Source organism: Vicia villosa, unplaced genomic scaffold (assembly GCF_029867415.1).
Source record: "Vicia villosa cultivar HV-30 ecotype Madison, WI unplaced genomic scaffold, Vvil1.0 ctg.002526F_1_1, whole genome shotgun sequence".
NCBI lineage: Eukaryota > Viridiplantae > Streptophyta > Magnoliopsida > Fabales > Fabaceae > Vicia > Vicia villosa.
In genome coordinates this window covers 100721-117237 of record NW_026705957.1, presented here as the reverse complement: position 1 = coordinate 117237, position 16517 = coordinate 100721, and the positions used below count along the sequence as shown (strand labels likewise).

Here is a 16517-nt window from a genome sequence, read left to right as displayed (position 1 = left end):
GTCAAGCTTTACCTGGAAGATTGTGTTAGGAAGCAATCAGATATTGATCCTGCTTGGATCCGTGGCAGAGTACTTCCGTCCAAGGTTGATCTTCTGAAGAAGGATCAGAAGGAACTAAAGGCTAGGCTAAAAAGAAAAGCCCAAGAAGATGAGGCTAAGAAAGCCAAGAAGTTGAGAGTCACCTATGATCCTGACAAGGTGGACTCTGAAGAACGAAGAGATAAAAGGATCAGAGATTCCTTTCCCAGAACCAGATCTTCTTCTTTTGTACAAACCTCCAGGCAGGTTTTTACTCCACCTCCTTCTGTCCCTAAACCATCTTTCCAATCACCTCCATCTGAACCAAAAGTAAACTTCACCTTACCTAATCCTTCTCCATCATCCTTCTCCTCTCCCATTCTAAACCCCACACCTTTAAGTATTCTTCCCCCAACTCCATCTGATAAATATTTCTCACCAATTCCCTTTACAAATACTCCATCCTCTTCTCAATCTATCATTTCTGATGTTCCATCTTCATCAATCATTCTCTCAGATATCCCTTCTTCCTCATCCACCGCACCTCCACCTTCTATATCCCATCCCTTACCTACCAGAAAATCCAAACCTTACTGTCTTCTCTACCCTGACTACAAATTCACCTTCAATCCGCCTGAACCTGAACCCTATACCTACCTGGAACTTTTCAGACATGAGGTGATTAGCAGTCTAGACCTTCTGAAGGATGCATTTCTAAATGGTCTGGATGATGTTTCTACAAGAAATCTCTGGAGAAGATTTCGCAAGGATTTTCAAGTAGAAGCAATGGGAGTACAGAAAAGACTAGTGGCTGCTGCTCCTGGTTACCCTGGTTACCTTCTGGAGGATGATAATGGTATATACTACCATCCTCTCAGAAATTGTGTTGCTGCTGAGGAGAAGCAGTTTGTGGATGAGATGGAAGAAGCAAGACTTGCTGCTGCAATGGAAGCTAACCCTTGCAGGGAGATTGTGGCCTGGATACCTCAATATCCAGTTCTGCTCGGGGATTTCAAGACCCTCTTTGACTTTCTGAGGGAAAACCCTTCTGAGAAAGACCCAAGCTTGGTCATTCCAGAAGTTGTTGACCCACCAGAAGTTGAAGGTCCTTCTGCTCCCAGGAATCTTGCTGCCATTCTTCAGGCACTTGAGAATGGAGATTATGAGATTCCAGCTGCAGATTATGGAGATGCTTCTATGCAAGAAGCAGATGTAGAAGATCATGTTGCTGAATCAGTTCCTGTTGAGGAAATCCCTGTAAATGATCTATCTATGGAAGCTACAGATCACAATGTTATTCCTGTGGTTAGAAGCGGTGAAGCTTCTTCTGATGAATCTTCTCGTCTTGCAACGACTCTGGAAGATATTCAGAAGAAACAGGATGAGTTTATATCTTTCATAGAGAAGCAAAATGAGCACAACAATGGGGTTCAAGAGATGCTGGCCAAGATCTTGTCAAGGCTAGGGTCGTCTTAGATTGAGTCTGTGTTGTTTTGTTTTTTGTTTTTGCTGTATCTGTTTTGTGCATCTTGTCTTCCTTATCTTCGTGTACTTCTGTACCTGTTGTTTGAACTTCAATGAAATCATCCTTTTTCCTCCGTGTGTTTCTTTTTGTTTGTATTTGAATCTTTTCTGTTTTTGATGATATGACAAAAAGGGGGGGAAATATGTGATAAATGATTTGATTTAATCAGTTGCTTTACTAACAGAACTTGCAAAGTTCTATGTTTCTAAGTTGTGTTGTTGCAGGAATCAAAGATTCAAGACCAACATGAGAAGCAACAAGATGATGAATCAAGCTCTTGGATTCTTGAAGCAAGCTGAGTGCTAGGAAGCTTCAGAATCATAAGCAAGAAGGAAGAATGATCAAAAATTCTGATAATAGAATATGATCCAAATCATTGTCTATTTGCTCTGATACATTGTCTATTGGATCTGATATATTCTATATGGCTTATATGGCTCTGATACATATTTTGTGTTCTGATACACATTTTTATGTTCTAACTCATTCATGCTGACTTTTGTCGTTTAGTTTTGTTCTGTAACATTTCAGGATGTAGAGATGCTCTGATGATGCTCTGGTACATTCAACAATGTTCTGATACAATCTAGCATGAAGTGATATAAGAAGAAATTCAAAGCTCTGAAGCTATCCGAGGGAAGCAGAAATCAGAAGCTGTGAATGTTCTAAAGATCCAGAAAATTCAAGCTCTGAAGCTATCCGAGGGAAGCAGAAATCAGAAGCTGTGAATGTTCTAAAGATCCAGAAAACTCAAGTTCTGAAGCTGTCCTAAATGGAAGCATGAATCAGAAGCTGTGAATGTTCTGAAGATCAAAGAAATTCAAGTTCTGAAGCTGTCCTAAATGGAAGCAGGAATCAGAAGCTGTGAATGTTCTGAAGATTAAAGAAATTCAAGTTCTGAAGCTGTCCTAAATGGAAGCAGGAATCAGAAGCTGTGAGTGTTCTAGGGATCTAAAGAAATTCAAGTTCTGAAGCTGTCCAATGGAAGCAGAAATCAGAAGCTATGAATTATCAGAAGCAAGAAGCTTATGTGATCGTCTCTACCGAAATAATCAGGGAAGTCTTTTATTATTAAAGTTCTTCGAGTATTTATTTCAGGGGGAGATTATTCATCTCAGGGGGAGATTGTTAATCTCAGGGGGAGACATATTCACATGCTTGTGCTATAGCTGTGTAATTTGTCTTTAGCCGTCTGCTCTTTCTGATCGCAAATTCATATCATTTATATATGTTTTTGTCATCATCAAAAAGGGGGAGATTGTTAGAACAAGATTTGTTCTGATCAATATTCTTAGTTTTGATGATAACAAGGATATGAATTTTGTGTGAGATAATGTGGTACTCTAATACATTGCAATTTCCATTTCAGGAAATATATATAAAGAGTATGCACAAATCAGCACTCAGAAGGTTCAACATGCAACATCAGAACATGGTCTGGCAAGACATCAGAAGATGGTCAAGGAAGAATCAGAACATGGGTCTATGGAAGCATCAGAAGAACTTGAGGTCAGAAGCAGAAGCACTGAAGTTCTCATGGTATCACGCTCAGAAGCACTTCAAGGTCAGAAGACAAGAAGATGCTATGCACCAAGCTGTTTGACTCTGATGATATTCAAATATTTTATTCACAAACATCAGATCAGAAGAAAGTACAGGTGGCAGGCTACGCTGACTGACAAAAGGAACGTTGGAAGCTATTAAAGGCAACGTCAGTAGACACAGCGTGAACAAGGCTCGAGGTAGTTGACAAAAGCGTGAAACATTAAATGCAAAGCTGTACGGAACACGCAAAGCATTAAATGCGCCCAACGGTCATCTTCTCAAACGCCTATAAATATGAAGTTCTGATGAGAAGCAAGGTTACCAATTCTGAACGAAATTATTCTGAAAGACTTGCTGAAACGCTGTTCAAATTCAAAGCTCAGAAACTTCATCTTCATCAAAGCTCACTACATTGCTGTTGTAATATATTAGTGAGATTAAGCTTAAACGTTAAGAGAAATATCACTGTTGTGATTATAGCTTTTCAGAAGCATTTGTAATACTCTTAGAATTGATTACATTAATTTGTAAGTAACTAGAGTGATCAAGTGTTGATCAGGATACTCTAGGAAGTCTTAGCTTGTGTCTAAGCAGTTGTAATTAGAGTGATCACGTGGTGGTCAGGATACTCTAAGAAAGTCTTAACTTGTGTCTAAGCAGTTGTTCCTGGAGTGATCAGGTTGTGATCAGGATACTCTAGAAGACTTGGTCGCGGACTAAGTGGAAAACCATTGTAATCTGTTGCGATTAGTGGATTAAATCCTCAAGTGAGGTAAATCACTCCGTGGGGGTGGACTGGAGTAGTTTAGTTAACAATGAACCAGGATAAAAATAACTGTGCATATTGTTTTTATCGTTCAAGTTTTTAGACTACACTTATTCAAACCCCCCCTTTCTAAGTGTTTTTCTATCCTTCACGCGTTTCCCACATTGAAAGTTGATGGGCTTCACCCATCTCTCCTGAGGCACATCAGAAGGAGGACGAAAGGTCTTAGGCTTTCCAAACTTGTTCTTGTAGTCCTCGTTTCGACGAACATTTCTTTCTCCCTCAAACATGAACTGACGGTCCTGACTTCAACGAGGATCAAACCTTATTATCTTAGCAGCGTCCACGACATATACAACATCACACCTTGGACACAAACTCACTTGAGAATTGTTTCTGTGGCATCTCTCCTAGAATTTCAACAAACCTTCACCAGGATTGGGATAAACCAGACTCAGCACTTTACCATCGACAACAACATTTTCTTCTCCGTCAAAACCTTCGGTAGCTTCGACCATCATCACATCAAAAGGCTCAGCATAATTAGCTTCTCCGACCAAAAATGGATCAGCATCAACCTGCATAGAGGACTTTGGTTTCTCTCCAAATTGCAGTCTGCCTTCTTTCAACGTCTTTTGCACCAAATCCCTGAAAAGTACACATTGAGACGTTTTATAACCCAAAAAAATTATGAAATTTACAAAATCCTCTTTTCTTTTTCTGCTCTAAAGGAGGATTTTTAAGTCCTAGAGGCACTATATTCCCATTAGTCACTAGCAGATCAAATATTTCATCACATTTTGTTATGTCGAATGTATATGTCATATTGACAAACTTTTCATTTTTATCATTCTCAATGGAGTTTTTCCCATTCGAAGGTTTAAGCAATTTTAATGCATAAGGAGGCCCTGGCTTACTGCCACATTAACCTCGTTTTCGTCATAACTACTTTCGACATCTGAGTCGATGTCATCAGCCGCAATGTATGCAAACTTTTCTTTTTTGTGATACTTTGTCGCCCTAGCCTTCTTAGCTTTTAAACGCTTGACTTGGCGAACCCTATCTGCCAGTTGGGCCATGTCCCTTAAATATTGTTCGAGATATTATTATGGCCAATATATGGGTTTTGCTGGACATTTCTCAAGACTTGGTCTGCGTCTTGGTGACGCTACACTACTCTTGGAACATTCTGGTCGATACGTTCCTCTTCGTCCCGATCTGGAATTTGTCAATGGTTTTCTAGTCTAGCCCCATTTCCTAGTGTTTCGACCACCCTTACAATCGATGCCTGTGGGGTTGTTCAAAGTGGAACTGGTGGCGTACCAAAGAAATAGTCTATTCTAGCCATTTGACCAGCCAACATCTCATAACTTTGATTGGCATTATTAATCATGGGAGCGAAGATAGTCCCAATTTGTTGTGTTAGAGCATTCATCTTGTCATGATTGTTCTCATCTATTTGTTGCCTAATAGACAACATAGATGTCGTATTTAACGAAGGCGACGCCTGGGGTACATATCCTACCCCTGTCGGTCGACTGCCTGGATTCAAAGATGTACCGATGGCCATCATGCTATCAAAGATGTACCACGGGTCCCACTGGGCGTGCCAATTTGTTTACCCAGAATTTTGGTAAACAACCGCTAGTTTCTTTTTAAAGTTTGCTTTGCGGAATCAACTAGTAAATTCCAGGATTTTTGGTGCTATATTTCTATCCTATCTAAATTTGACTCATATTTGATGCAAAAAAAGTTTGGCGTTGATGTTGACGTTCACCGCCGAACTCGAGAAAAAATAATGAAGTTTGGTGGAAGTTTGTTTTTTGAGGTTGAGAGAGATTAAGAGAGTAGAAGATGAAAAATATGAGAATAAGAGAGGAGAAGCAGTCTGACGCGAATATAACATCAAATTGTTCCATATATGCATAACTAAAAACATTTCATAGATGCATTTACGGAATAAATGAACTTTGACAAAAAAATACTTCCAAAAATACATCTACAAAAGCAGGGGAGACATTTTTGACAATGCGCATGGTGCATAAGAATCCAAGAGGTTGATTAATAGTGTTTCTACTACTATTACTATTTTATTTTATAGAGGAGTGCTAGCAACACTCTCTTTTCAACACCCTCTCCAACATTCACTTTTTTATTGGTTAAAATATATGTGAGTCCCTCATTTTAAAAATGGATCCCACATAAAATGGTGAGATCCATACATATTTCAACCAATAAAAAGTGAGTGTTAAAAGAGAGTGTTGCTAACATTTCTCTATCATTTGATATGATAAAATGTTGTCCTTTATAAGAAAATTAAAAAATAAAAAATAAAAAATAAAAAATTGTTGACCGGTGCAAAAGTAGTAAGAGATCTAGTATGTCATCACGCTGTGAACGAACACGTACACCAAGTTTCCAAAAACAGCGATAGTACTGCTGAAGCCGCTACATACTCACTTCAGTTACTTTCTTTTCATCCCTATCCGCGTAAAGACCTCTCACCTTATGGCCACCATCGAACCACCGCAAAACGGCACCGCCACCGCCACCACCACCGCCTCAAACCCACTCCCACCGGACAATCCCTCCGCCGCACAACCCCTCACCACTGACACCGACGCAACTGCCGTTATTAACTCATCCTCAATCGTCAACGAATCGGCTCAAGAGACAGAGACGGTAACCGAAACCGGAACAGAACCCACCGTCACTCCGCCGGAGAAGAGATGGTCAGGTTGGCCGGGGGACTGCGTGTTCCGTCTCATAGTTCCCGTTGGTAAGGTTGGTAGCATCATTGGACGTAAGGGAGAACTCATCAAGAAGCTCTGTGAAGAAACTAAAGCTCGTGTTCGTGTTCTTGATGCTGATCACGGTACCCCTGATCGAGTTGTAAGTCTCAATTTTGTTTGGAATTTGGTTTGAAATTCATTCAATTTCTCTCTAGGGTTTTCTATTTTTATGTTTCGAATTTTATGTTTCGAATTTTATTTAATGTGTTTTTAATTTGAAAAATCGTTACTAATTTAGTTTCATCTTTAATTTATGTGTTACTTAGGACAAATGTTTGTGTTACTTCTTACAACTGAAACTGTGTTTAGGTTTTGTGTTTTTTTCTCCAATGTTCCCGTGATAGCTGCGGTAGTGATTCCCCTATGTGTTGTAGGCTTAGAGAGTTGTTTTGTTTTGTTCTGTTATCTTAGAATGTAGGGTTTAAAATAAGATCATTTCTATCTGTTTCCTTTTTATGCTTAATATGGTCATTTTTTTTCAGATACTTATATCAGGGAAGGAAGAGCTAGAAGCAGCTATATCCCCTGCAATGGATGCTGCAATAAGGATATTCAAACGCGTTTCTGGATTATCTGAAATTGACAGTGAAGTTAAAGGTTCTGCTGGGGTTACAGCTTGTTCCATTCGATTATTGGTGCCATCAACACAGGCTATCAGTTTGATTGGAAAGCAAGGGTCACTAATCAGATCCATACAAGAGAGTTCTAGTGCCTCTGTTAGAGTACTGTCAGTAGGTATGCTTCCTGTCCTGTTTTCCAATTCTACATCTATTATCGTTCCTGTATTTATTTGTGGCAATTATTGATTTATGTAGATTCTCTTTCATTGATTAATCACACGCGGATTATAGTAATTAATCATGGATACATGTCGGTGGATGACCTCAAAAACGCTATGGCTGTGTAATAAATTTTAAGTGCTAGCTGCACTAAAATAGTAGATACAATACAAGTTCTCTCTAATAAAAATTTAACATGCTAAATTTAAAGGACATATATCATTAACACTACTCAAGAATGATAGCGGAAAGACATTGTCATGTCATCAGTAATTATTAATTATGCACAACTAATAACAATAAACATAATTTATCTAAGGCTCTGAGGCAATAGATACTATAATAGCATACCAGAAATTTAATCTTAAATACATTATTTTAATGCCAATGCAAAATTATTTTCATGAAGATGAGGTGCAATATTTTACTACTGCGGAAGAGAGGATCGTAGACCTGCAGGGAGAAGCCTTGAACGTCCTTAAAGCTCTGGAAGCCGTGATTGGCCATCTGAGGAAGTTTTTGGTTGATCACAGCGTTGTCCCCCTATTTGAGAAAACTGTAAGATCATTATTAATTTTCCTAATATTGAATTAGCTAAAAAATATATTTTAGGCTGTCTCCTTATCGCTCATAGGATAGCGTCAACAGACTCTCATTGATGTTCTGATGACCGGTCTTTCAAGGGAGTGTCCATTTAGGATAAGCATTGAAATCGAGTAGCTTCTCTGCAAGACTATAATCCTTGTTCTTTTTCTTTTACTCAAAGTGATCAAGACTTAAACCTTCAAAGTTATGAGAGATAACGAATCAAAATAATTCTCATGATAAAACAACAATGATGCATAAAATTCTATTATCTCCATTCCAACATTATGAATCACAAGAAGCACATTATTCGCCAAAAACTCTCTTAATAAACACTTTCAAGAAACAATAAATGGGGAAATTTATATCACACTCTGACTCATGTGAGTTTTGCCTCCTATAGGTGGCGATGATGATGATGTTCATGCATCTGCTTTTCTTTGAACTATATATTTTGGCTTTTATATTTGGTAGGCATAGAACATAAATCATATGTTGTCCTAACCCAATCTATCTACTAAATACTACATTTGTGTGTAGGAGCACTACTTTGTTTTGTTAATGAGATGAATATCACCTGAGAAAATGAAAATTAGGGTATCTTTTGATTTTTGCTTTATGTTTACACTATTATACATGTTTTCTCTATGTTGTTTTAGTACAATGCGTCTATCACACAACAAGACCGTCAAGCTGAGACCTGGTCTGACAAGCCTTCACTGAATACCATTTCACAAACTAGCATGTTTTCTGATATTCCGCTTCCATCAAAAAGGGATTCTGTCTACGCTGATCGGGAAAGTCATTTGGACTCACTACTCTCATCCTCCTCTATGTCTCACTATGGGCAAGATTCTTCTCTTTCTGGTGTCCGTTCTTCGACTCTTAGTCGTGTTGGGGCTCCTATTGTTACGACGGTAAGTTATTTTAATCACCTGCAGGTTTTCTATGTAATACTTTACATGAAATTTCCTTTAAAATGAGGGTTATATCATTTATTACTTCTTGCTTGCCGAACTTGACCAATTATTGTGAAAGAATCTATATATTAGTTTAGATATAATAGCATTCTTGAGTTGAGACTTAATATTTTGGGATACAATTTGATTTAAGCCTAAGTAGGTGGGCTGAAATGTTTTCTTGCGAAAGAAGAGTGTGTAGGTGTGATACTACATACCAGTTTTCACATAGCAGTTGATTTTTTTGGGACAAATGGTTTTTGACAATTATAATTGTCTTCTAGGTTCTTATGAAACATTATTTTAAATAATTTACTGGTCTGAATTTGGTGGGACTCCAAATGAAATGAATTTGTGGATTTTTCTACCTGTTCTCACGGGACTCTTATTCACATGATGATATGGCTCGTCAAGTTATTATCCATGTATTTTCAAATTGACATAACCTATACTGTATGTTGTCAACTTATGCAGTGAGCTAAAAGCATTCAAACATGTTTTCTCATACCGCGTTAAGTATTGTTTTGTTATATCTTGATATTCATTGTACTGTTCTCTTCCCTAAATAACCTATACTGTATGTTGTCAATGCAGTGAGCAAAAAGCATTCAAATATGTTTCTCATACCGCATTAAGTATTGTTTTGTTATATCTTTTGTTGATATTCATTGTATTATACTGTTATCTTCCCTAAATGTTTCATTTATTAGGTAATACAAACAATGCAAATACCACTATCCTATGCGGAGGACATCATTGGCATTCAAGGGACTAATATAGATTATATTCGCCGCACTAGTGGAGCCATATTGACTGTGCAGGAGAGCAGGGTGCCTGATGAAATCGTTGTGGAAATAAAAGGAACATCATCCCAGGTTCAAACAGCTCAGCAGTTGATTCAGGTAGGAGACTTCTGATGGCCATTTCATCTGTGTAATTATTTCTTTTGCATATGTATATTACAACTTGAACAGAGTGATCACTTTTTTAAATGAAGTTATAGTTAGTGTTAATGCATGGGAATCTTTTTTCTTCACATGTTTCTTTCCCAGTCTCATTTTGTGGCTACCGATGCTTCACTTGCTAGAATGCTTTATTTGCATTAACTATTATTTGATTTCTTTATTTTATTCTCATCCTCTTGAATAAAAACGTTCACCACTTAAATTTTTAATGAGTGAACTAAAGTTGTTCCTTCAAAGTAAAAAAATTTAGTCCTTCAAAACAATTTGCCAACCAAATCAAATTCCTCATATAAAAAATATTATTGGCTAATTGATCCTTTATTTTGAGGGACTAATTTGGTGACAACTTTTCGAAGATTTATGTAGTGCAATTTTAGATATCTTAAGAGCTAGTTTGGCGAGAGTTTTTTTTAGAAGACTGCTCTGATGGGAATAATTTTGGGGAACAACTTCAGTGTTAGTTTACTCAAATTTCAAGTGATGGTACACTGTAAGGGTTGTAACAGAAGGTATGCCGTCCATCATGTGATCATCTAAGAAATGAAATATGATTTTGGGAGTCCTGTTAGTTCTTTGTATAACTGTAATAGGACAGTCCTTTGGGCGTTTATTTTTGTCATTGGCAGATGGGAGAGGGCTAACTTTTGAGTGTAAGATGTAAAATTTTCAGACACGTGACAGTTGACACTTGGTTTGGCTACTTCCTATTATGGTATAATTTTTGTTTAAACATTTGATTAATTTTGGCTTTTGCTTGGGGAAATTTATTTGTGCTGCAGGAAGTTATAAGCAGTCGCAGAGAACCTATCACCAACAGCTACGGGAGGTTGGATGCGAGCAGAATGGACGCGGGTCCAAGGTCTTATTCTCAGTCTTCTTACTCTCAGTTGGGCAATTCATCACGCATCCCACCTTCTTCATTGCCCTCACAGTCATACTCAAGTTATGGAGCATCTGGTTTAGGAGACTACAGTACTTTCAGGCTTTAAGTCGGTCTCTCTGTAGTCAAGGCCTAAAAGGCACTCAATTTGGACTTGTTACATTCTAAGCAGGTCTTGGAAAGAGGGAAGGAAGGCTAGCGATACTCATTCTTTTGTTAGTTTAAAATTCATGTAGGTCCTACTATTTTGGAAATGGCTTCCACCTATAGCGGTTAGACTTGCATAAATTTCATCTAATAAAAGAAAGAAAATTGAATTGCTAGCACTTGTGTTGCTAGCACTTCTTTTACAAAGTTAACGCTTGAATTTATTGTGAAGCCTCACCAGAAGTACATTTTTTTTTGTTATCAGATATTATGTATGATGGATAATTTTGAGGTAGCAAATAGTTGAGAATTGTAGTAAAAGTGTAATGAAATATTAACCATTTTAGTGATTTTGTTGTCTAACATGTGATGTTTGATTAGTATGTTATTTACAGTGCCAATTATTGATACATTGGCTCTATCTATTGCATTGATATCGATCTATTGAGTTGCCAATGTGAACTTCATGTCTGGATGTTGTCCGTGTGAACTAAATGTATTATTCCTAAATGTATGCCAAAGTAAGTTAGAATGTTTGCATATAGTGTGGCTGAGATTGTAGTTTGATGCTTGAATGGATGTGGGTCCAAGGTCATATTCTACTGCAACGGTAGATGAGATTATAGTATGATGGTATTAAGATAGGAAATGATATTTATTTGATTAGAATATGCTTTATGATATTTGGAATGACAAATGTCCGTCGGAACTTTTTTTTCTTGACAGGTCCGTCGGAACTTCTTGATTTCTTTTTTGTAGATGTGTTAATTTTTTGAGATGAAGTTGGCATTTTTTTTTTGGTGATGTGTCATTTTTTTTTGTCAATATCAATGTTTTGAATCTCTTTGCCGTAGTTTTAGTTTATGTTGATGATATTATCATTATTGTTTTAGTTTATGTTGATGTTATTATCATTATTCGATCATATTTTAAACTAGTTCATGATCTCATAACCAAGTTTCATGATAAATTTTCTTTGAAAAAGCTTGGTAAACCAGCATACTTTATGAGAGTTGAAGTTAATAATCAATTGGTTCTATGTTACTCAAATAATTTGTTATTATTTTTTGTGTGTTTTAGTTTTTTTTTTAAATGGTGTTTCTCCTCTTATGCTTATCCGCTTAAAGTTAAGTATACATGGTCTTGCTGTGTTTCAAGACCCACGATCCTCAACTTTACAGATTTATTGTAGGGGCTATATAATATGTAACTATAATTAGATTGGCCATTATTTTTTGGTTAACAGAGCTTATCAATTCATAATTTTGACTCTGGAAAGTCAATGGTTAGTAGTAAAAAAAAAATTCTTATACACTTAAATGGTACTCTTCTCATGTCTGCTTCTATTCATCATAATTTTACTCCAAAAGCATATATTGATTCAGATTAGGTCAGTGATCCTAATAATAGGCGATCCACATTGGGGTCGGTGTATTTATTTTGGTCTAAATTTAGTCTTTTGAAATTCTAAAAATCAGACTTTAGTAGCACAATCTAGTGTCGAAGTTGAATATCGTGGCTTAGCACCTACAATATTTGAGTTTCTCTGACTTGAGTACCAACTCATTAAACTACATATTTTTCTATGCCCTCTACAATTATATTATGGTAACTTGAGTAATGTCTTACTCTCTCACAATTAAGTTCTTCATGCAAGGACAAAAAGATATAGAGCCGTTAAAGATGATAAAGATTAAGCATCTTCTTTCCTTTGCACAAATTGGAGAGACTCTCACACCAAGCCTTTGTGTATTTTTCATTTTAAGACTTAAGGATCAAGCTTAAAATAATTTATTAAAATATCATCCAGTTGATTAAATGAAGACACATGCTCAATTACATAATCACCTTTTTCTACACGATCTCTAATGAAATGGTGCCTAACCTCAACGTGTTTAGTCCGAAAGTGAAGTATCTATTTTTTCGTGAGGTTTATGGTAGTAGTTTTGATGCATTTTATTGGGACAACTACGAGATCAACTCCCTAATCACTTAGCTGATGTTCCATCCAAATAATTTGCACACATAGCTACCAACAACAACACATTCTGCCTCAACTGTGGATAATATTATACTTGCTTGTTTCTTGCTATGCTAGGAGGCAAACGAGTTAGCAAGTAAGTAACATGTTTCACTGGTGCTTTTTTGATCTTATTTGCACCTAGCAAAATCAAAGTCAGAGTACCCAGCTAAGACTGGGGTATCATAAACCCATTAATGTGCCAATGAGATATCTCATAATGCGATTACTACACTAAGATGTGATTTTTTAAGGTTTGCTTGAAAGCGGGTATAAAGACGCACAACAAACATAATATCATGATGGGACGTGGTTAGATAAAGGAGAGAATCAATCATACCTCGATACATGCTTTCTTCAACTGACTTTCCTCCCTTATCTTTATCCAAGTTGCATGAATTAATCATCGGAGAGGAGATACCTTCGATTTGCCCATGCCGAATCTCTAGAGTAATTCTTTGCAGTATTTTACTTGATTTATGAATGTGCCTTCAACATTGATGAATTTGAATGCCAAGGAAGTATTGAAGATCACACATCATTGACATCTTGAACTCATTTTGCATTATCTTAAAAAACTCCTTACACAATAATTTGTTAGTAGCATCGAAAAATGACATCATCTATATAAATTTGAACCAATAAGATGTCATGCTTAGATTTCTTGTTGAAAATGGTTTTGTCAACCCTCCCTCTTTGAAAGTTATTTTCAAGCAGAAACTTTCTTAGACGATCATATGAAGCACTATGAACTTGTTTCAGTTTGTATAGAGCCTTTTTTAGTTGGAAACAAGACCCGGAAAAGAAAAGCTTATAAAACCCAGGGGTTGATAAAAAAACATTTACTTTTGGATTTATTTGTTCAATAACACGCTCTTTACTTCTTATTGTAAGAGTTTAAAATTCACGATATAGAAAAAAAAAGCTAGAAACATCCATATGGCTTCTAATCGCGCTACATGAAAAATGTTTCATCAAAATCCATGTCTTCTTGTTGATTTTATCCTTTCACAACAAGTCTCACTTTATTTCTATAAATTTTCCATCCTCATCAAGCTAGCTGCGAAAGACCCAGGGAGTTTAGATAACTTGATTAGCTGAAGTTTTGGGAGCAAGTTCTTAAATGTTGTTTCTCTTAAATTGATTTAACTCTTCTTGCATAGCTAGAGACCAATGTTCATCAATGAGAGCCTCATCAAATTCCTTTGTCTCAATTTGGAAAATAAAAGCCATATGGTTATATACCTTGTTAAGACAGTGCCAAGCTGCATCTCTCTTAGAAATATGTCTAATGACATTCTGAATTGGATGGTCTAGCAATCCTCCATTTTTTTTAGAAAGATCTTGATGTTTTATGTTTTATTCTTCAGCCTAAGTATCTTCAGTTTGACTTTGATATTTCTTTTGACTTTGATCTTGATCTTTATTTTGATCATTATCTTCAAGAGATGATTTCTCAAGTATACCCACACAATCAACAACTCCTACCTATACAAACAAGGGGTTAGACTCATAAAAAATAGCGTGAATTAATACTTCTCTATTCAGGGTTCTTTTGATAAAACTCTAAAAGTTTTGCTGGAAGTGGAATATCCTAGGAATATGCTTTCACAAGCTTTTGCGTTGAATTTCTCAGATTATCCTTTCCGTTATAAAGGATACAACATTTGCATTTGAAGACATATATGTGGGAAATATTCAATTTCCTTCCTTTATAAAACTCACAGGGAGTTTGTGGTTATTACGTCGGCCCAAAAGTATTTAGGAAGGTTAGCATCGTCCTCGCTAGCTCTTCTTGTATTTTTCCTTTCAAGTACTCCATTTTGTTAGGCAGTCTGTGGAGTGGAAAAATGTATGCTGAATGAAATTCTCATTAAAAAACCTTTGGAATTCCTCATTCTTGAATTCTCCACAATGATCACTTCAGATCAATGCAATGCTTAGTAGTTTTTTTGAAAGGCAGCAAATGTGTCTCTTTTCTTGAATCGTTTGGAGTCATTTTCTACCTCCTTGGACATTTAGTCTTGAATATGAGTTAGACTTTGATGCCACTTGTTGAACAAGTGACTCCAAACACAAGAAGATGAGTGAATTTTGAAGTGCACAAATCGTGATAAATTAAAAAAAATCTTTTTACTTCGAAAAATAATTTATGTTAGTGTATAGATAAAACAACGATAACTAGAAAGAAGGAAATATAGAGGAAACAAAATTAAAAAAAAATGAAAATTAAAGGGATATGGATAAAGAGATTACATCAGGATTTATAGAAATTCGGTCTACCACTTGGCCTACTCCCATCCCTAAGAATTTCTTCTTGATAGTTCCACTAAAATAATATCTTGAATTTTTATGGATATATGTCAAAAACAAGAAGAAATTTTATCAAGACAATATAAAGAACCTAAGAAACCAAACAAGAGAGTCGTACTCTTGATGAAGAATACTTAAGCACGAACACCAGTACAATCAAACTATTTTTTCATTCACAAGTCACTAAGACTATTTTAGTGAAAGATTATAAAAAAGAGAGGAGAAAATGAGTAGAAATTCGAATTCAGGTGTAATTTGAAATAAGGAGAAACTTCTATTTATATGAAAAAATTTGTCTTAAAAAGAAAAATGATAAATGAGATTTTTAATGCACATAATCGACTATGACCTAGGGTCAATCGATTATATATGTAAATCAAATGTGCAAGGTTTTCAAATTTGTCGTCTTTAATCGATTAAAAGCTCCCTTAAACGATTAAGAGACATTAAAAATGAGATAATCGGTTAACCTTAGTGTGTTAATCAATTATCTAGTGTAAAGAACACTCCTAAAGGTTTAACCAAGCTAATAATCAACTAGGTAAGTGCGTAGAACGTTTTCAAGTAATTTTATAATATCAGAGACTTCAAAAACATTTTGGTGTGTGAGAGTTGCCTTAGTATCTTAGAAGATACTCTTATACTTTTATAATACACTAATCACTCGGACACAGGACCATGCAAGCTTTTACACTTCTGTTTTTCACAACCTTGAAGTTTCAAGATCACTTGCTAGATTCAACACTTCATTTGATACTTGACTTCTTCTCTCAAATGAGGTTTGAAAAAACTTCTTTAATAGACACCAACACCATTATCATGGGTTGCTTGATCAGAGGTCCTTAAAGACTCCACAAAACACCTTGACATTAGGTGTTGTTAACATCAAAGCTATCAAGATCATCGGCCACTGAAAGCATCTGCAGATAACTTTACCTGCAAACACATAACTCCATACAAAATATTAGAACCTTCTTCATGAACACCTTCCCTATGGGGCCGCGTTGGCATGTTCAACTATTTGTTTGATGTAACAGTACTTTGGTGCTTGGTCGGCCGCGATAGGATATGAAGCTATAGCGTGACTAATTTATGAACCCAAGATTCTTGAGCCATCCCTCAAGCGTGGATGTCTCCTACTGCCTCATAAGACTATTGAATAAATCTAATTGCGCTACCGGGTGTTACATACTATTTTTAGTTAGATACAGACGGGTTCTTGT

The 16517-nt window shown here is 36.3% G+C and overlaps 1 protein-coding gene across 1 annotated transcript; it reads left to right on the top strand.

Annotated features, from left to right (window-relative positions):
• Positions 1–6268: 6268 nt before the first annotated feature.
• LOC131639083 (RNA-binding KH domain-containing protein PEPPER-like) lies at positions 6269–11311 on the top strand. The gene is made up of 6 exons (XM_058909589.1): positions 6269–6746; positions 7129–7381; positions 7835–7983; positions 8670–8927; positions 9680–9871; positions 10714–11311. The coding sequence occupies exons 1-6, from the start codon at positions 6363–6365 to the stop codon at positions 10921–10923; spliced, it is 1446 nt and encodes a 481-aa protein (XP_058765572.1). The 5' UTR covers positions 6269–6362; the 3' UTR covers positions 10924–11311.
• The last annotated feature ends 5206 nt before the right edge of the window (positions 11312–16517 follow it).